General features: G+C 32.9%; 1 protein-coding gene across 1 annotated transcript in view; it reads left to right on the plus strand.

Moving 5' to 3' along the window:
- Nucleotides 1–21,549, plus strand: part of UBA6 (ubiquitin like modifier activating enzyme 6) — a 92,074-nt gene that overhangs the window by 51,012 nt on the left and 19,513 nt on the right. Inside the window, exons 15-27 of the mRNA XM_045771498.2 lie at nucleotides 957–1,024; nucleotides 4,787–4,865; nucleotides 5,991–6,071; nucleotides 9,758–9,835; nucleotides 11,135–11,316; nucleotides 12,622–12,727; nucleotides 14,649–14,738; nucleotides 14,846–14,926; nucleotides 16,013–16,141; nucleotides 17,767–17,818; nucleotides 17,907–17,970; nucleotides 18,958–19,027; nucleotides 20,345–20,416. Coding sequence (XP_045627454.2) covers nucleotides 957–1,024; nucleotides 4,787–4,865; nucleotides 5,991–6,071; nucleotides 9,758–9,835; nucleotides 11,135–11,316; nucleotides 12,622–12,727; nucleotides 14,649–14,738; nucleotides 14,846–14,926; nucleotides 16,013–16,141; nucleotides 17,767–17,818; nucleotides 17,907–17,970; nucleotides 18,958–19,027; nucleotides 20,345–20,416 — 1,152 coding nt within the window. The remainder of the gene's footprint in view (nucleotides 1–956; nucleotides 1,025–4,786; nucleotides 4,866–5,990; nucleotides 6,072–9,757; nucleotides 9,836–11,134; nucleotides 11,317–12,621; nucleotides 12,728–14,648; nucleotides 14,739–14,845; nucleotides 14,927–16,012; nucleotides 16,142–17,766; nucleotides 17,819–17,906; nucleotides 17,971–18,957; nucleotides 19,028–20,344; nucleotides 20,417–21,549) is intronic.

Consider the following 21,549-nt stretch of genomic DNA (forward strand, 5'->3'; position numbering starts at 1 on the left):
GGTAGAAGCATGGGAGTGGTGTAAATTTGAGGCCTATACATCTAGGGTAAAAACATCTCAAAAAGGAATAAAAAATTGTTCTTTCTGTTACTAAAAGGAATAATTGGCAGAGGGTATCAAAAGATACTCTTTAGGCCCTTTCCTTTTTGAAAACATTTTAACATTTTGAATGTAACATTTATCTTTTTTTATGTTTTAAAAAGTATCCATATAATGCTATTTTGCTGCTGAATTACTTGGTTTATTTTAACACAGAGTGCAAGTTCAGTTGTAAATGTCTGGTTTAGATACAGCTGTTAACAGTATGGGGATTATAAGTTAAATATATTATTGGGATTCTATGTTGTTATAATTAAATAAACAACCATTTAGTTATGTTCAAATTTAGCCACATAAGTTACTTAAATGAAAATGAGTGTGAATTCTTTTTTTAATCAACTTTAACTTGGTATTTTTTTAAATGCTAAAATTGTGGCTTCCTAAATCATTTCTTCTGTGGTATATGTACTTATAAATGACATAATATACCCAAGCTGGAAAATAAAACAAAGTAGGTACTTTCTTATTGAAAAGTAATCAGATTACTTATTCAAATGTAGCTGAAATTGAATGGGGATTCCAGAGTTTTTGTGTAATTATAAATAGATTTGGAGGTGAAATTTCCTTTTGTTTGTTAAAATTAGAATATATCATTTTTAAGATGGGTAAGTGACATGAATCAAATTATATCTTTTTAACAGTTCCTTAAGGTTTAACCATTGTTTTAATGAAGTAATATAGGGATGTATATTGTATAAAAAGCAGTAATTTTTTTAATGTATTGTTTTACTCAGGATTGGCATTTTTATCATTGTTTTCCTTAATGATTATTAAATAACTAGAGAAGAGACAAACTACTTTTTTAGCAACTTGATGTTTATTCATAGTAAGTTGTGTTTTTATCTTCTACTTTAAAGTTATACATCGAAGCAGCAGATATTGTTGAATCCCTAGACAAACCTGAACGAGAACAGTTTCTCCCACGGTAATTCTGAAATTTTTCTCGCTTTTTTCTTAGTTGAATGTTTGTAAGAGACAACCAGGTTAAAAGAGTTTTTACTCGAATATGCAATTATTTTAGATTTCTTTTGTAACTTCTTGATTTCTGTAGTCATTTTTTTCTCTACTTAGAGGTTAAGTGTCACAATAATGCAGTATCTCTTAACTCCTTTATAAATAATGAATATGAAGTTTTAAGTCGTATGCTGTGAGAATAGTTAGCATTCAGAATACCATTTTGAGAATATGGACGCCAAAATTCTCAACAAGATCCTAGCTAATAGGATCCAACAGTGCGTCAAAAGGATTATCCATCATGACCAAGTGGGATTCATCCCAAGGGTGGTTCAACATTCGCAAAATCGATCAGTGTGATACATAATATCAACAAGGAAAGAGTCAAGAACCATATGATCCTCTCAATTGATGCAGAAAAAGCATTTGACAAAATACAGCATCCTTTCCTGATTAAAACCCTTCAGAGTAGAGGGATAGAGAGTACATTCCTCAATTTCATAAAAACAATCTATGAAAAGCCTACAGCGAATATCATTCTCAATGGGGAAATGCTGAAAGCCTTTCCCTTAAGATCAGGAACATGACAAGGATCCCCACTCTCGCCATTATTATTCAACACAGTCCCAGAAGTCCTTGCAACAGCAGTCAGACAACAAGAAGGGATAAAAGGTATCCAAATTGGCAAAGAAGAAGTCAAACTGTCTCTCTTCGCAGATGACATGATACTCTATATAGAAAACCCAAAAGACTCCACCCCCAAACTACTAGAACTTATAGTGCAATTCAGTAATGCGGCGGGATACAAAATCAATGTTCAGAAATCAGTTGCATTTCTATACACGAACACTGAGACTGAAGAAAGAGAAATTAGGGAATCGATTCCATTTACAATAGCACCAAAAATCATATGATATCTCGGAATTAACTTAACCAGAGACATAAAGGATCTATATTCTAGAAACTACAAATCACTCTTGAAAGACATTGAAGAAGACACAGAAAGATGGAAAAATATTCCATGCTCATGGATCAGAAGAATAAACATAGTTAAAATGTCTATGCTACCGAGAGCAATCTACAATTTCAGTGCCATCCCTATCAAAATACCAATGACATTTTTCAAAGAATTGGAACAAAGAGCCCTTAAATTTGTATGGAACCAGAAAAGGCCCCGAATCGCCAAGGAATTGTTGAAAAGGAAAAACAAAGCTGGGGGCATCACGTTGCCAGATTTCAAGCTATACTACAAAGCTGTGATCACAAACATAGCATGGTACTGGCACAAAGACAGACACATAGACCAATGGAACAGAATAGAGAACCCAGAAATGGACCCTCGGCTCTTTGGACAACTAATCTTTGACAAGGCAGGAAAAAAAATCCAGTGGAAAAAAGGCAGTCTCTTCAATAAATGGTGCTGGGAAAATTGGACAGCTACATGCAAAAGAATGAAACTTGACCACTCTCTCACACCATACACAAAGATAAACTCCAAATGGATGAAAGACCTCAATGTGAGACAGGAACCCATCAAAATCCTAGAGAACATAGGCTGCAACCTCTTTGACATTGGCCACAGCAACTTTTTCATGACACATCTCCAAAAGCAAGAGAAACAAAAGAAAAAATGAACTTGTGGGACTTCATCAAGATAAAAACCTTCTGCACAGCCAAGGAAACAGTCAAAAAAACTAAGAGGCAGCCCACGGAATGGGAGAAGATATTTGCAAATGACACTACAGATAAAAGATTAGTATCCAAGATCTACAAAGAACTTCTCAAACTCGGTACACGGGAAACAAATAAATCAAATCAAAAAATGGGCAGAAGATATGAAAAGACACTTTTCCAATGAAGACATGCAAATGGCTAACAGATACATAAAGAAATGTTCAAAATCATTAGCCATCAAGGAAATCAAATCAAAACCACATTGAGATACTACCTTATGCCAGTTAGAATGGCAAAAATGGACAAGGCAGGAAACAACAAATGTTGGAGAGGATGTGGAGAAAGGGGATACCTCTGACATTGTTGGTGGGAATGCAAGCTGGTACAGCCACTTTGGAAAACAGTGCGGAGGTCCCTTAAAAGGTTAGATCGGTAGCAGAAGAAAGGAAAGAAGAAAGGGGGTAAACAGAAGGGGGAATGAACCATGAGAGACTGTGGACTCTGGGAAACAAACTGAGGGCTTCAGAGGGGAGGGGGCTGGGGGAATGGGATAGGCCGGTGATGGGTAAGGAAGGAGGGCACGTATTGCATGGTGCGCTGGGTGTTATACGCAAGTAGTGAATCATGGAACTTCACATCAAAATCTAGGGATGTACTGTATGGTGACTAACATAATATAATAAAAAATTATTATAAAAAAAGAAATAAACTAGTAAATATAAATTTAAAAAAAAAAAGATGTTGTCCATATATGCAATGGAAGATTACTCAGCCATCAGACAGGACGATTACTGAACATTTGCAGCCACATGGACGGGACTGGAGGAGATTATGCTAAGTGAAGTAAGTCAAGCAGAGAAAGACAATTATATGGTTTCACTTATTTATGGGACATAAGAAATAGCAGGAAGATCGGTAGGAGAAGGAAGGGAAGAATGAAGGAGGGGTAAACAGAAGGGGGAATGAACCATGAAAGACTATGGACTCTAGGAAACAAACTGAGGGCTTTAGAGGGGAGGGGGAGGGGGGACTGGGATAGGCCGGTGATGGGGTATTAAGGAGGGCACATATAGTATGGTGCACTGGGTGTTATACGCAAATAATGAATCATGGAACATTACATCAAAAACTAAGGATGTACTGTATGGTGACTAACATAACATAATAAAAAATTTTTATTAAAAAAAAAAACAAAAAAAACCCCAAAATACCATTTTGAATTTAGATGAAAACAATTACTATCTGCAACTTTTATTTATATCAGTCATTCTTCATCTTTTTGAGTCACAAATCTCTGAGAATCTGATAAAAGCTTATGGATTCATTCTCCCCAAAATTCACATAACCCAAAGTTCTGCATTCAATGTCAGTGCATTAACAACTCCAAAGCCCTGCCATAGACTTCTCTAGGAACCTTTATTAAAAATCCCTACCTGGGATGCGTGGGTGGTGCAGTCAGTTAAGTGTGCAACTCTTGCTTCAGCTCAGGTCATGTCCTTAGGGTTGTGAGATCAAGCTCCACATCAGGTCCACATTCAGTGTGGAGTCGGCTTGAGATTCTCTCTCGCATCCCCCCTCCCACTCATACCCTCTCTGTCTCTCTCTCCCTCTCTTAAATAAATGAATACATCTTTAAAAAAAAAAAATCCCTCCCTTACTTGATCTCAGGATCATGAGATCCAGCCCAGCCTCAGGTTCCACTCTGGGTGTGGAGCCTGCTTAAGATTCTCTTTCTCCCTCTCTCCATCCCCCTCCATTCATGTGTGTGTGCTCTCTCTTAAAAAAAAAAAAAATCCCTACTTTAGAAAATTGTCTTTTCTAGATAAAACTGGAGTCAGCTTTACTTAAGTCATTGGATATAGGATATTAAATGGAGAAAGAAAAAACTGATTTCTTAATGGGGTTTTGTGTTTCAAATAAGATACTTTTCTTTTAGATTGGAGGAAACTCAGAGTATTCTATTTAAAGTACAACATTAAATTGGTATTAACAATAGTAAAACTAATTTTCATAATGTTTTTATGCCTTTCTGGTTTTTGGTGCATGTTATTTTCCTCAGAGGAGATAGATATGATGCCTTACGAGCTTGCATTGGAGACACTTTGTGTCAGAAGCTGCAAAAGTCGAATATCTTTTTAGTAAGTATAAATAATGATGACAATAAATCGTACAAACTGCTATTGTGTATCCTCAAATTCATTTATTAAAGTAAATTTGAGTCTACGTGTCTACAATTCCTGACACAGTAGACATTCAGTAGAAGTTTAAGATAGGCCAGATCCATTCTGCTGCCTGTTTTTGGAAATAAAGTTTCATTGGAACACAGCCAAACCCATTCATTTATGTATCATGTGTGGCTTCTTTCATGCTATGATAGCAGAGGTGAGTAGTTGTGACAGAGACCATATGGCCTACAAAACAGAAAATATTTACTATCTCACCCTTTACAAAACATGTTTGCCAAACCCTGCTGTAAAGAATTAATACATTCAAAATTAAAATATGAGTAAGATAAGCATGATAAGTTTTGAAAATTAAGTGATTTTCTAGAAGTACATTAAAAATTGGATTTGGGCTGGGTTTGTGGGGTGGTTTTGTTTTTTTTTTTCATTTAATTTTTTTCCTACATATGAAGGAAGATGTAGGTAGAATCTATCTTTCTTAAATCTTAAGTAGTGCATTGGCAGGATATCTCTCCCCAGTACCAAAAAACTCCTTTTCCTGCCATTTATGGGGGTTTTTTAAATTATAATCAGTGAAAATACTGCTGATTTTGTAGTAATAGTTTTTAAAATAATGTTTTGCCTATCAGCAGCTGTTGCTGAGCTATAGAAATTCTTAGAATAGGTAGCTTCATCAAATGAATTTTGAAAATTACCTATAAACAAGGAATCTTTCATCAAAATGTTGCACTGATGTTTTGTGGTGTTTGTTCCTATCTCATAGAAATAATTAGCTCAGTTGTTTGCTTTTGTTGGAATATTAAAATGTCTTCTGTTTAAAGGAATTGTAAATATTATTCTTGAATTGTAAATATTTTCTTTTCCTTACTTGATTTATACATTTTTTTCTTTAAAACAGTTAAAGTAGCATAATAAACTAGTTATGTATTCTAAAGTAAAATGAATCACAAATGTTTGAATTATTTAAAAAATTATATATATATGTATTAAAAATTGGCATTTGAAGAAAGTTAAGATTTCCCTGTCGTAAGTAGTCTTAATTGTATTTAATCTGATATATTTCATTTTTCTTCTCTGTAGGTAGGATGTGGAGCCATAGGCTGTGAAATGTTAAAAAATTTTGCTTTACTTGGTGTTGGTACAGGCAAAGAAAACGGAATGGTAAGATATAAATCCTTGAGAGTTAAAAGTTTATATTTCTGTTGCTCATTTTTTTTTTAAGATTTTATTTATTTAATAGAGAGAGAGAGTCAGCAAGAGAGGGAACACAAGCAGGGGGAGTGGGAGAGGAAGAAGCAGGCTCCCAGCAGAAGAGCCTGACATGGGGCTGGATCCCAGAACTCCGGGATCATGCCCTGAGCCGAAGGCAGACGCTTAACGACTGAGCCACCCAGGCGGCCCATGTTGCTCATTTTTGTACTATATTTGACTGCATAGATCTGAAATACTATTTTTTAATGAGAGAGAATTATGCTAGAAATTGGAAGATTCTGATTATATTCTGACCACTTTTCAAAAATTATGTGTCCTTGTGGCAAATTATTTTTAATTCTCTGTTCCTCAGTTTCTTTCTCTAATACTATGAAACTGATATCTCTACTTCCTACCTCATCATGTAATTATGAAGATCAAATGTGAAAGGGGTTTGCAAACTATAAAGCACATTAGAATTGTTATTTCTATTAAGATTCCTTATTAATTATTAAATAAATCTTTAAGATGGGAGAAGCTAACATTAGAAAAGGGCAGAGTTCTCAGATAAAGTTACAATTAGTGATTATCAAAAGAAAAGGGAGTAATACAAATTTTAGTGTACAGTTTAAATTCTTAAGATGATAAATATGAGTTAATTGGGAAACCATGTCATATATTTAAATAAAAATATATTTCACTGACTTGTTTTGCCTTTAATATATAAACTAGCTTCCAGAGCAGTGATTTCATAGATTTATCATGATGACTAACAGTAAGTAATGAAATGACTAAAGTTTATATACTAGTTCACATTTTATAATTATATTAACATTGTCTTAATATTCCACTTAAAAAGTGAAATTAAGAAAAGGTATTCATTACTATCACAGTTATAGACAGATATTCTTACATATATATTTTTCCTGCTTAGCATTTCCTAAATTGTGTTTCACAAGCCACTATTAGTTCTGGTGGTTTTAAAAGGTATTTCTAATTAAAAAAAAAAAAAAGGAAAGAAAGAAATCTTGGTAACCTAAGTTTGGGAATCCCCTGAATATCTTAACTCCTTGGAAATTCATAATGCATATCAGCATATAAAGATACTTTCATAAATAATCCTACTGATTTCAGGTGACAAAACATAGTAAGTTAATGTGCACAGATCTCTATCCTGCAAATACATAGACTTGCTATATAAATTATTCTTTCTTATAGTGTTTACAAATGTAGCCAAGCTAACTGAGAAGAAGGAAGGAGAAATCCTGAGGTTCCAAGAACCAAGAGAGATATTAATTCCTGAGCTAAAAGCTGTGATTATTCACAAGGATTTCCATCTTGAGTATATGTCCAAAACATTACATAGAAAAGGAAGTAACATGAGAAACTGTTAACTAACAGGATGTACCACACTGGTGTGTGGAATCCAAAATTATAAAAACTTAAAGCAGGGAGATGAATATAACAAATAAGACCATTGAAATCTCCAGAGCTCTGACAAAAACAAATATGAAACTGCATCATGGTGATACTTTAACACCAAGAGTACATAGAACTATGCAGAGAAATTAATGTCCATTCAAGACAATTCACAATAAAAAAATGACAATCCACCAGAAAAAAAGTACCACCTGGAAGAATAATCAGCCAATGAAAATAGCAGAATTAGCTAAGAGCTATAGATAACAGGAGTGCTACAAATAATAGAGGAAACAAACTTAAAAATAAAGTTTAAAATGACCAAAGGTTAAAAAAAAAAAAAAAAGAGGAATAGAAACGAGAGGGGGAAAGCACTAAAATTTTTACAGAAAACCAAATAAGACTTTTGTGTAGTCAGTGAACTTAAAATTCATATATAACTGAAGTGAGAATTGATGAACAGAAGTTAAAAACCCAGAAGGATATCTTTCTTTAATGAAAGAGGATCCATTTGCGTGGTCCAATGTAAGTGTAGTAGAATTTTCAGAGAGGGTAAGGATAATGAAGAAGCAGTATATTCCAAGATAATGACAAAAGTTTCCAGAGTTAGAGACCAGTGTTTTGAAATTGAAAAGGTAAACTAGCCAGCAAATCAAAGGCAAAGATAAAAAGAGAGTTTACCTAATAGATATCTCATCAGCAATAAATGCACCCCTGAAGACAGAGAAGCATATCTTTATAGTGCAAGAGAAAATTATTATCAACCTAGATTTCTATACCCAGCTCCATTATCTTTCAAGAGAAGTAAAGAAAACTGACAGGTGAAAGGATGAAAGATAGTCATTTATTGGTTCTCATTGAAAGAACTATTAGATAACATGAGCAGTGCATGAAGCAAGGGTAAGTAGAGGCATTTGTCATCATTCTTAGATTTAAATAAGCATTGGGGGTTTTTTAATCTTAAAATATTGACTTTGGGGAATGAGATGATTAAGAATAAGTAAAATGTTCATTGATATGAAAGGAGAAGGGAGAGTTCAGATATCCAATTATTCAGGAGGAAGATAAAGATTGTTATTAATTTTAGTGCTTAAGTCACATGTGCCTGTGAAAATTTTGAGTATAACCACATAAAAATAGATGTTTAACTTCCAAACCAATTCAGTAAGGATTGAGGGGGATTGGAATCAAGAAAACCTAAGACCTCCCCCCAAAAAAGGGAGTGAATAAAAAGTGGGGTGAGGGAGGTAGAAAAAAAAAAGCTTTTACATCAGTAATCACAATAATTATATATTGATTAAACTTTTTGTTAAAAGACATTCTATTTGGTGCTTTTTTTTCTCTGTTTAAAAGAGACATTCTCTAACACATAATTATGTAGAAATGTTGAAAACAAACCCCGCCAAAAACAGATATATTTGGGTAATACCAGCTAAAAGAAAGTGTTTTTTGTGAATATAAGTCAATATCTAACAATTGAGACACACTGGAGAAACACTGCTCCTAGTCAGATCTTGTACATATACTAATGTAAGTGACAAATGCATTATGAATACTTTTCAGATTATCTTGGATCTGTTTGTTTTCATTTTGCATCCCTTAGAATGTCTGCAAACTTTTTCTTAAAGGACCAGATTGCAGCTATTCTAGGCTTGTGAACCAAGGATCTTTGTCACAACAAGTCAGCTCTGCCATTACAGCATGAAAACAGCCATAGACAGTACTTAAAACAAATGGCATGACAGAGTTCCAACAAAATTTATTTACAAAAACAGGCAGGCTGCCTACACTGTAGTTTGTAGATCTCTGTTTTAGCAAGAGTTCCTTTCAAATTGAAACATGCAGACATTCTTTCCAAATTTGTTGTCATTGAAAATAAATATGTTAAAAAAGAAGAGCTAACTCCTCTATATGGGTAATCCATCACATGTTTCTAAAATGTGGTGATGTTTTAGCCTCTTATTTTGTTATGAACAATTAGAAAAAAGTTTTGAACATGAATTGTCATCAGTTTCAGCAGTTCTGTTTGACATGTTCTTATGCTAAACATTAATTATAGTTAAACATAGTGTAAAAATATTAGTATTGATAACCATTGGAATATTTGTATTCTTATAACTTCTACCAGCTAAAATAATTTAGAATAACTTCTGGGAATTGCTTTAGTCTTTCTTAGAAAAGCAAAATAGATTTTTTTTTCTTACATAATTTCAGCTTTTTTCTATTCTTGACATCAGGTTACAGTTACAGATCCTGACTTGATAGAAAAATCCAACTTGAATAGACAGTTCCTATTTCGTCCTCACCACATACAGGTTTGTTCCTACTTTGTTTCAAATTTAAGTCATCTGTTGTGTTATACAAAAAAGAGAGTTTACTTTTTTAAATAGAAAATAGTGTTTGAACAAGCTTAATGTGTTTTTATATTATTAGACTCTCTCAAATTATCAAATATTGGGAATGACATTTGGGACAAATATAAAATTATTTTTTAATATAAAAATTGGTTTTTGCATTGATTTTGGATAGAAAATCTAAGTTGTGAATCATTGGAAGTATTTTTTCATTTTATAATCAAGGCGTATGTACATATTTAATCCTAGAAATTAAGGATGCAGAAGTCAGATTTCCTAATTTAAAGTTTTAATAGATCACACATTTGGCACTGTCTTTTTGGAGTCTTTATTACAAAATAGGTGAAGTTTAGCACTTAAGAATTTTTTGCTTTTTGGTCTTGACTATTTAACATCCTCTTTATTGTAAAATAATGCTGGTTTTCGGTCTTCTTTTATAGAGGTCAAAATATTTAAGAAAAGAAGCATTTTAGTCAGTGAAACATATTTGCTTTTACTTTAAAAATGTTTTTGCAATTTATCGTCCAACAACCCATTGATAATCTTAAGGAATGTCATCAACAGAAAAAACTACTAAAGCAGGTGGCATAATTGCCTCACTTATCCAAATACAAAAAAATTAACAGCATCTATTGGGAACCAAAATGTATGTCACACAATTCATTCACTGTGTGCATTTTACTTGTAGAAGAACTTTTAAGTCCTGTTTATTTTTATTCTGAGTTCTGACAAATTTACAATTTGTGTACTTAACAGCACTGAGAAGTAAAAACGTGTTAGGGGGGACTCTTATAAAACTGAAACATATATAATAGTTTTTAAAATATTTCCATCCAGAACTAGTAATATATTTGTAAGATTTCAGTACCAAAGTGTTAACTTCCCATACCTCTGAGAGCTCATTTTCGGCAGAGTTAGGATTGCTAATATTTTACTGAATGTGTTATTTTTTTCTAGGCACTTAGCAAGTTCAAACCTTAATACTAGGAAAAACGTACTTTTAATAACTGATATTTTAAGAACTCTAAAGCACATGGCTAAAATAGAGGTTGTTTAGATTTCAATTAATAATGTGTTAATTATTCAGACTACTGTGGATTATTAAATGTAATGTGACTACAATGAATTTAATTTCCACAAACTAACAATGAAAGTTGGTCTCATTACTTTACTGTCATATAAAAAATGTGTAAGTTCAATCGTGGTCTAGCTTTTCTATTTAACATTTATTTCTTCTGTTTTTATTTGTTATTTGTTTAGAAACCTAAAAGCTATACTGCTGCTGATGCAACCCTGAAAATAAATCCTCAATTAAAGATAGATGCACACTTGAACAAAGTATGTCCGGCCACTGAGGCTATTTACAATGATGAGTTCTATACTAAACAAGACATAATTATTACAGCATTAGATAATGTGGAAGCCAGGAGATATGTAGACAGGTATGTTCTTGAAATTCAGGTTCATAAAAATTTTTTGTTTGTTTTCACTTTTTTCCACACCTATTTATTGAAAAGTTACCCAATTTTCTGATCATTCTTTGTGTTTCTGTTGTAGTTCTCAAGCCCAAATCCTTCTTATGATTTCCCATTGTACCTAGGATAAAACTAAAAATCTTTACATGGCCTGAATGTTTTTCATAGAGTGTCTGCCATCTGTCTACCACTCTAGCTTAAAATTTACCTGTCTTTGCTGGCTCACCTCATTCCAGCTACACATTCCTTCTTTCAGTTCTTATAAGGCATACAACACTTTTTCACCTTAGAAACTTGTACATACTGTCCTTCAGACTCAGGAAATTATGCTTATCTTGTTCTAAAAATCCTGACCCCAAATCTACCTGGTTTCGTTTTGGTTTTTTTTTTTCTTTTTCTTCGGAACTTTCAGTTTCATCCTAAATGTCTTTATTCAAGCAGACTTTCTTTAACCACTAAATTCTGTAGATCCTTCTATGGTAATCTTTCAAGCACTCTTTTTTTTTCCATTACAGTGCTTATTTTTATTGATACACTTATTTAATTAATATTTGTTTCCTCACTAAATCATTTATTCAGGGACCATTTAGTTTCCTATCACTGTATCCTCAGTGCCCAACATATGTCATTCAGTAAATAGTTGTTAAATAAGTAGATGAATAAGTGACTATAACGTGTACATCTTACATAATTTTTCTTAACATCTTTGTATGACTTTTTTAATGTTAGAGTTCTAGAGGAGATTTATGAATAGAAAAATTTGCCAGTGGAGAGTGTAGTTGAAAGTTTGTTATCTTAGGCAGAGAAAGGAAGAATAAAAACTTTAAGAAATTAAAGTATGTAGAATATAGGTATTATAAGTATTAAGAAAGAAGTTAATATTGTTTGAGATAAAGAGAACATTGAGAAGATACAGTAGGACAGAACTTGTAGTCAGCAAATAACCAAAGAAGAAGTAGAAAGCAAGACAAGAAAGGGCACTACCTAAGTTAAGAGTTAGCCTAGAGTAAAAGAAAGTTGAAGCCCAAAATCTAGCAGTAGTAATAGAAGAAGACAGAACAGACAAAAATCACTAGGTTGAGTAACAAAATTTGTGGAAGGAGGGGGACAGAAATGATAAATGCATTATTTGGTGGTAACATATCTATGTCTTGATATTACCTTCAAGAAGTGATCAGTGTGTGAAATGATTAACAGAAGGTGGTAAGAGGTCCTCTGCTTACATTGTTATTGCTCACTTAAATGTTTGTTACCTCTTATCTTTTCAAATAGCCGTTGCTTAGCAAATCTACGACCCCTCTTAGATTCTGGAACAATGGGCACTAAGGGACACACTGAAGTTATTGTACCTCATTTAACTGAATCCTATAATAGTCATGTAAGTGAACTGACATTTTGAAATATATGTCTCTCTTCTTTATATCTCATAATTTTTATATCTCATTTTTTTCTCTTCATTATTGGCACATTTGATTTAGCTTTCCTAATCTGTCTGTTAATCAATCTGTCAGTAATTTCCATACACATGTGCATATGCATTTTTTTAAAGAGAGTTGAACTTATTTTTTTAAATCATCAAAATTTTGTTTCAGGCCTTTTTTGCAGTCTTATTCTTATGTTCACTGTTTATTTCTTAGAGGTGCTTAATTGGTTTTCTAACAACCTTTGAACTGACCCACCCAAAATCTTACTGAAGACCTCACTCAGTTGATCCATGGGAGGAACCAAGCCATCTATCTATAAATATAAGGCATATAGATGTAATTTTTTTTAATCTCTACAAGTGATTTTGATATACTGCCAAATTTGAAAAATACTGGTGTAGGAAATAATTGTTGGCTTTAGAATTTTAAAAAAGACCAACCCAAATTGTAAAATGGAAAAAAGAAATTTTTTTACAAGTGTAATTATCACTTTAATAGTTATGTTTGCTTTAGTAAAATTTTTAAATATTTATAAAATTTGTTTTCCCATTTATTCTCATGAAGTCAGAAGTTTAGTAAAAACATTATAGTAGACAAATTTTATAAGTTTAATTTGAAGGAAATTAGAGAAAATCATGATATGCTGAGGGCATATTGCAAGATTTTCAGAATAAAGAATGCTTGATTCTGTCATTCTACCACATTATTCCCAAGTCTTTTCCTATATCCTCTGACTTTATACTCAGGAAAAATAGAATTCTCCTCTGGCTTCCCGCTTTGGTTTAAAAATATTTTATGGTATTTCATATGAACAAACTGAAATATAAATCTCTAAGTAAAAAAAAGATAAAGTAAGTCATTTAAGATTAGTTAAACCAATAAGCCTAAGCCAAATGTACCCTGTAATAGAAAATGGGTCTTTTTAATGGTATTTTTTTACATGAGACAACATAGACACTTGCTGTTTCTTTTTTCTTTCTTTTTTGAAAGTTCTTTTTATTTTTTTAATTTTTTAATTTAATTTTTTAAATTTTATTTGTTTTTTTAAGTTTTTTTAAAATTCCAGTTAACGTACAGTGTAATATTAGTTTCAGGTGTACAACATTTCCATACAACACCCTGTGCTCATCCAAGTGCTCTGCTTAATCCCCATCACCTATTTCACCCATCCTCCCATCCCCATCCCCTCTGGTAGCCATCAGTTTGTTCTCTATAGTTAAGAGTCTGTTTCTTGGTTTGTCTATCTTTTTTTTTCCCCTTTGTTTCATTTCTTAAATTTCACATATGAGTGAAATCATATGGTATTTATCTTTCTCTGAATGATTTATTTCACTTAGCATACTCTCTAGCTCTATCCATGTCATTGCAATGGCAAAATTTCATTCTTTTTTATTTGTTGTTTATTTAATATACACTTTCTGTAAGAAACTATACTAAGCATCAAGGACATATGATCCCTGCTTCTAAACTTTTTCTCCATGGAGAAAGAAACTCATGGTATGCTGTGCACTGCTTTGGGGATTCTTGAATTACTTTTCAACGTAGGGAATGTTGTAAAGTTTTCAATTCACCTTGATTCTTGGAGAAAAAATTTAATTACATATGGGAGCCTGCTATAAGTACCATTGGTATCAAATAAGTGCACAAATAATAAGTTATATAAAATTCATGGTTTTTGTTACATTGCTGTTAACAAATGGGTTAAGTGTCAAAAGAATCCATTTTTCCTCTTATTTGCCTAGGAGAAAGAAGATATAAAAGTGTTGGATTCATATTATTCCATTTTATTTTTTAATGGTCTTAAAACTCATATTCAATCAATGAAAAATTGCCATTGCTCTTCTTAACTATCTGTTGTCATATTTTATAAATTAGCGGGATCCCCCAGAAGAGGAAATACCATTTTGTACTCTAAAATCCTTTCCAGCTGCTATTGAACATACTATACAGTGGGCAAGAGATAAGGTAATAAAGATCTTTATTTCAAGAAGTTTTTTTTTGAAGTAGACAAGATATTTCCAGTTTTCAAACAGACTTCTATTTGTAACCATTTTTCTTTTTCTCCTTTATAGTTTGAAAGCTCCTTTTCCCACAAGCCTTCATTGTTTAACAAATTTTGGCAAACCTATCCATCTGCAGAAGAAGTCTTACAGGTAAAAATCAATACATTTTAATATAATCTCAACACTCTCTCAGTGTAATCTTATTTGCAAATTGCTTATAAATAGTTTATTTTACCTCCTTAAAGAAAGATTAGGTTATAAGATTATAGCATCATTATTATACATAAGTGTATGAGGAATCTTGAAATTAGCAAGTCACAAATGACCCCTTTTTTCAGTTTGTATGAACTATGTAGAATTTCCAATATTTGATCATGGTTGACCTACAGAACAGAAATTCATACGGTTCAACCTAACAAAGATGTCATAATAATAAAATAATAAATAGCTTGCTAAACTCTTTGGAAAGAAACTGAGGTGAGTTCTAGTGAAAATTTCATGAGTGGAAAGTAATCTCTGAGACTTAAAACTCTCATGATGAGGACAACTTTAAAGATGTTTTCATGCTTTTCTTTATTCCTATACTAAACAGGCTAACTTTTTAGTAGAAATTATTATTCATGAGCACTTCTTATATTAAGTACATATGTAGTACTAACAACTTATAGCCAACAAGACATAAGGACAACTTGTCCGATGAGAAACTACACACCGTTCCCTCTGCCTCCACACTCTTCCTCCCATCTTCTACCTACTAGCCCTAAATGTTTCTTTCTTGGGAGCTTTTCTGATTTCTTGGTGTAGAAAGCAAGATTTTCTATTAGAATGTCTCTGAGCATCACACTTATTTCAGAGTACTTATTCCAGTGTTAGTTTTAAGATTATGGATGTGATATGGCCATCTGGGTCACCACCATATTCCCAGTGTTGGGCACACAGTTGTTGCTCAGTAAATTTTGTTGGAATGACCTCCAAAAAAGAAAAGAAACTACAGTTAAAATTTCATGTGCTCTCTTTTCCCATTCTCCCTCTAAAAAAAAGAAAGAAAGGGGGAGAAGAAAAAGACAGGGATAAGGAGCTCATGGTGAAAAAATTAAAATCATAGTTCACATGAGCTGGCACTTCAGACTTTGGCTAATACTTCCTGGGAATGATATGGGTGGGTAGGTGGGTGTTGTGTGTTTAATTGGAAATGTATTTATTTTGGTTTGTTTTTTTTTTTTCCTCTCATTCTAGAAGATACAAACTGGACACAGTTTAGAAGGCTGTTTTCAAGTTATTAAGTTACTTAGCAGAAGACCTAGAAATTGGTCCCAGTGTGTAGAATTAGCAAGATTAAAGTTTGAAAAATATTTTAACCATAAGGTAAGTATGCATTATAAAACATTAAGAAGAGATATGAGCTTGGCGCATTTAATTGCTACCAAATTAATTTCACTAGACCAAACATCTGCTCTGTTGGAAATCTTTTCAGAAGTAAGTGGTAAGTTAAGTGAAAACAAGTGGAGAGCGCACAGCTATTTGTCTTTGAATGTTAAAAGAATGCACTTAGGGGCGCCTGGGTGGCACATTCGTTGAGCGTCTGCCTTCGTCTCAGAGCGTGATCCCGGCGTTGTGGGATCGAGCCCCACATCAGGCTTCTCCGCTAGGAGCCTGCTTCTTCCTCTCCCACTCCCCCTGCTTGTGTTCCCTCTCTCGCTGGCTGTCTCTCTCTGTCAAATAAATAAAATCTTAAAAAAAAAAAAATGCACTTAAACCCCACCCATTGGTTTGTCAGTCATACATTTACTTGATCCTTGTCTTTCTATATGCAAAATTCGGTTTCAGATAGGGGTTCCCTTTGGAGTATAAGGAATACATTTCACCAGTAGTCTAAAAGAAGTTTGTTGTTCAGAATAAAGCAAGAAGCTGACAAAATAGATATGTTCAATAAGAAATTTTGTTGAATTTTGCCTTGCCCACCAATACCCAAAAATCACATCTTATGTCTGTTTTACGTCTCTTTCCTCATTTGTAAAATGGGGATAATAAAGTGGTGCGTAATTCATAGGGTAGTGTGAGGATCAAATAAGTGAGTACATGCAAAGCATTTTGATCAGAACCTAGCCCATGAGTACTCACTACATATTAGCTGTTATTCTATCTCCCATTACTTACAGTTGCTAGGATGTGTCCTGCACTCTAGAGTCTCTCCCTCTCTTTAGGTTCTTACCTATCAGAATATAAAGTCATCTTTTTTAAAAAGTATTTTGATTACACTTATCCTTGCTTTTCACTTCTTTCTTGGCTCTGCTGCTTAGAAAAGTGGCCTTATACTTACTATTGCTGCTTCCTCATCCAATAAATGTGTCTTCTTTCCCCACTCCTATTCAAATTATTTTTACCATAATTATCAATGACCCCTTGTTTCAAAATCTAAGAACTCTTTTTAATCCTTACCTTTTGTACTTTTTTTTAAAGCTTTTTTATTATGGAAAAATTCAACCATAGAAAGTAGAAAAAATAGTATCATGAACCCCCACCTAATTTTCACAAATCTGTCACCCAGGTTTAACATTTATCAACTTGTAGATAATCTTGTTTCATTTATATACCCTCCCTAATACACCCTCTCCAGATGGTTTTGAAGCAAATCTCAAACATCATTTATCATTTATCATTTCAAAATATGAAATACTGTATATTTTTACTGGTTTTGTTTTTATTTTAAATTAGTTCTTTGAAAGAAGCAGAATGATATGTAAAATATGCCACTGTGTAAAAACTGATAATGTATATTCATGTTTGCTGTAGATGCAAAAAAAGGAAAAAACTATAAGTGTTGATAAAAAATAATAGAGGTTATTCCACATGGGGAGGGCAATGACAGGAGAATGCATAGAGTACAGGGGTAGCTGGAGGCTTCACTATGTATCTTTTTATGCATTTTGATTTTTTTTAATCTCATATAATATTAAGTAGTGATTTTTTTAATTGATTTTTTTCTTTAGGCTCTTCAACTTCTTCACTGTTTTCCTCTAGACACACGATTAAAAGATGGCAGTAAGTGTGACCAAGTGTTGAGAAGAACATTTAATATAATTTATTACTAGGTCCCTATAATGAAAATAATATCTGTATCTTTTGTTAGGTTTGTTTTGGCAATCACCAAAGAGGCCGCCTTCTCCATTAAAATTTGATTTAAATGAACCTTTGTAAGTATTTTTATGCAGTTTTATATGCCACCTCTATTGTAAATTTCTTAACTATCGGTTACATTGCAGGGTGAAAACCTCAGGCTCTGGAAATGTATTTGCATCCCTGTTATCCTAAGAGTTAGCGTATTAGGTCTGGCCAACAAAGCCAGCCACAGTCCTTCTCCCCACACATACATGAATCTATTTGTTCAAATGGTAAAATAACTTCATTATTTTTATCTGAAGTGAAACCAAGTGTTAACCTCTTTGAATTTATCCATAAGCAAAAACCATAAAACGACAACAAATGTTTTCCTATTAAATGAAGCCAGTATTTAAGAAACTTTAGTTTGGGGGAGGGGGGGTGATTACTACTGAATATCTCCCTAAATTATCTCAAATTAATTTTCAAAGTATTTAATGTTTATATAGACATTTATGCACACACACACACACCCCTATACTTATATGTATGTATTCCAATTAAACACTTAGTTTGTTAACCTTCCTTTCAACAAATAGCTCCCATTTAGTTTTCTCATGTGATGCTTATGTTAGGCTTCCAGTCACCTTATCCTGACTGCTTCTCTTATAAAACTTACCTTATTTGTGTTCTTAAACAAACTTCATTTGCTTAATTTGAACCTACCATATGTTCTTTAAAACCAAATTTCTAATTTTTTTATGAATTAAAACGAATCTTCTTTCACTAGTTTAATTTTTCTACTTTCACCACTCCTCTCCCCAAAGTAGTCATGATCATTTCCTAAATATTTGTACTAAGAAGGATAAACATCTAATGTTTCTTATAGCTTCTGTAATTTCTTTGGTCTAAACCAGAACTTCATTGCCTAACTTTTAAATATTCCTATAACAAAGTTTTGTGATAATTTTTCTAAACATTTCAAAGGCTATAGTTTTTGATGAATTAAACATCTTTGAAACTGAATTAAACATCTTTGAAACTGTGCATTGACACTTTGCCTTATTTTTTAATTTCAAAAGGCACTTCAGTTTTCTTCTAAATGCTGCAAAACTATATGCTGCAGTCTATTGCATTCCATTTACAGAAGAGGTAAGATAACCTTCAAGCTCTAGGAAGTGATACAAAACCAGGAAAAAATTCGGTGACCTACCAGCTAATTGCATGATCAAAATATGTTATGTTACAAGAATCGTTCTTTGATGTAAACTTTGTTTTGTTGTATTGTCCACTCTAACATAGCAGAAGCTAAAATCTTGTAGCAGCATTACTAAGTAGAGAAAAGTCAGATTTTTTCTTTCTAAAGGAATGAAACAAGTGTTTGTAAGGCTTGTTTTTATTTTTAAAACATTTTTAACCTTTTAGTTCAATTATCATAATTATTCTGAAAACCCAAAGTGAACGATTTCATAGCAATTTTTAAATATTCCTTAGAGATTCTCTTTGTTAACATTTGATTTATTTTGTGATAACAACTTATATCTTCAAATTTCAGGAAATTTAAAATGCTTTCCCATATTGACATTTCTTAACCCTTATCCTACCTATTCCCTCAGACATCATCTTTATCGACTAACATATAAAGGGTCTCATACAGTTTAATTGAGAGGCAGATCTGCATTCGTGATTTTTTTTCTTCACAGATACGAAATAGAGCCAAATAAATTGCTATACTTTTAGGTAGGCTGAATGGGGAAATAGGAACCAGAGTCATAATTAACACTGGCTCTTTTGGACCCAGATAAAAATGCCTACTGTAAATTAATCCTTTTTGGAGTTAATGATAAAATATACCATAAATGACTGGTTAAAATACTGCCATTCAGTCTGGTATTCTTTGTAAAAAGAGTGGCAATTTTGTGATAAGAATATAGGTGACCTCAAAAACAGTATGTCTCGGTTTATCCTAAGCAGCTTCTTAATAATGAATATAGATCTGATAGCCTTGAATTCATCTAAGTTCATCTTGAACCATTTAAATATTTTCCTGCTTCCAAAGATATGAATTCCATTTACTTATGTATTTTATTTATGGAGTCAGTATTTATTGAGTATAACTTTGTGCAGGGAACTTTATAAAACAATGACAAGATAGTCCCTAATCACAGAGCACTCAGTCTGATACAACTAGCCCTAAAACTACCTTTTTAAAAATTTATGGAAAGAACTAAGATTTCAAGTTTGTTGACTAATAAGTAATTTTTCGTACACACCATCCCTGCCTCCCACCCTTTTTGAATGGCATTTTATAGAATAAGGGTAAATGTCACAAGTCGGTGTGGTCTAAATGGTCCGATGATAAATGATTCAAATAGTTTAGTATGATAAAGGACCTCTTTAGGATTTTTTAGCTTTAGAATTCAGAATTTAAAAGATGTTTGTTCATAAAATTACTCTTTAAAAAAACAGGACTTATCAGCAGATGCCCTCTTGAATATTCTTTCTGAAGTAAAGATTCAAGAATTCAAACCTTCTAACAAGGTATGTTTAGAAATTTATTCACTCAGCAAGTAGTTATTGAACTTTTATTTTTATCAAGTCCCATTCTAAACCGGGAGAATCCCACAGTGAACTCAACAAAAGTCTTGTTCTTATGGAAGTTATATTCTATTGGGCCAGAGGTGGACTATTAAAAAAAATGCTGTTATATAATACCGCAATATGGGCATAGTGCTAAGAACTAGAAATAAAACAAGGAAAAGAAATAAAAGGTGATGGAGCTGTTGTAATTTTTATGTGGGCTAAAGGGGAAAGCCTCTCTGATATAGTACCAATTGAGCAGAAGGCTGAAGGAAGTGATAGAGTGAACCATGCTATTATATGGTTAAACACAAACAATAACAAGTTCAGAGAAAGGCCTTGAAAGACATTGAAGGCCAGGATTTTTCTGAAGGAGAATATGCAAGAAGAGTGGTAGACAGATAGGAGAGATATTTGGGTTTATGATAAGTACTTAATGTTTTATTATGAGATAATCCAGTGAATGATTTTAAGCAGAGGACACAGTCTGGCTTATATTTAAAAGGATGACTCTGGCTGTTGTGTTAAGAATGATTATACGGGACATGAGAGAGGAATCATGAAAAGCTCTTAGGAGGTTATAGATAAACGATGATGGTGTTTTGAATGAAGTAGTAGGTAACAGGTAATTTGTGATAAGGGATTGGATTCTTGTATATGTTGTAATAGTCCTGACAGGATTTGAAAGGGATTAGAATTGGAGTGTAAGAGAAAAAAGCTTGTTATTTTCTTAGTCGAAATAAGAAGCATGCTTAATCGCTCCAGATGAGGAGGAGGAGAAGTTAAAGGAAGTTTGAACAGAGGAAAAAAGGTGTGAAATAATTGCTCAGAGGAATGGGAAAGTTACTTACTAGAAGATGAGGTAGAATTTTGAGACAGCACTGAGAGTCCACTTACTGTTAATCCACTTAATGTATTTATACTAAATGTGTCTGGGGAAAAAAGACATTTAAAATGCCGGGGTGCTGCTGGAAAATAGCTGGAAAATTGGATATAACTAGGGTTGGGATTTTGCTGGGCAAATATGTTGGAAGGAAAAAGAGATAAGGAGTATTAATAAAGATGGAACATGAAATTTAGGTAGGGTAAATAGG

The sequence above is a fragment of the Ursus americanus genome, chromosome 8 (genome assembly GCF_024610735.1).
Source record: "Ursus americanus isolate L20-20 chromosome 8, mUrsAme1.1.p, whole genome shotgun sequence".
In the NCBI taxonomy this organism is placed as follows: Eukaryota; Metazoa; Chordata; class Mammalia; order Carnivora; family Ursidae; genus Ursus; species Ursus americanus.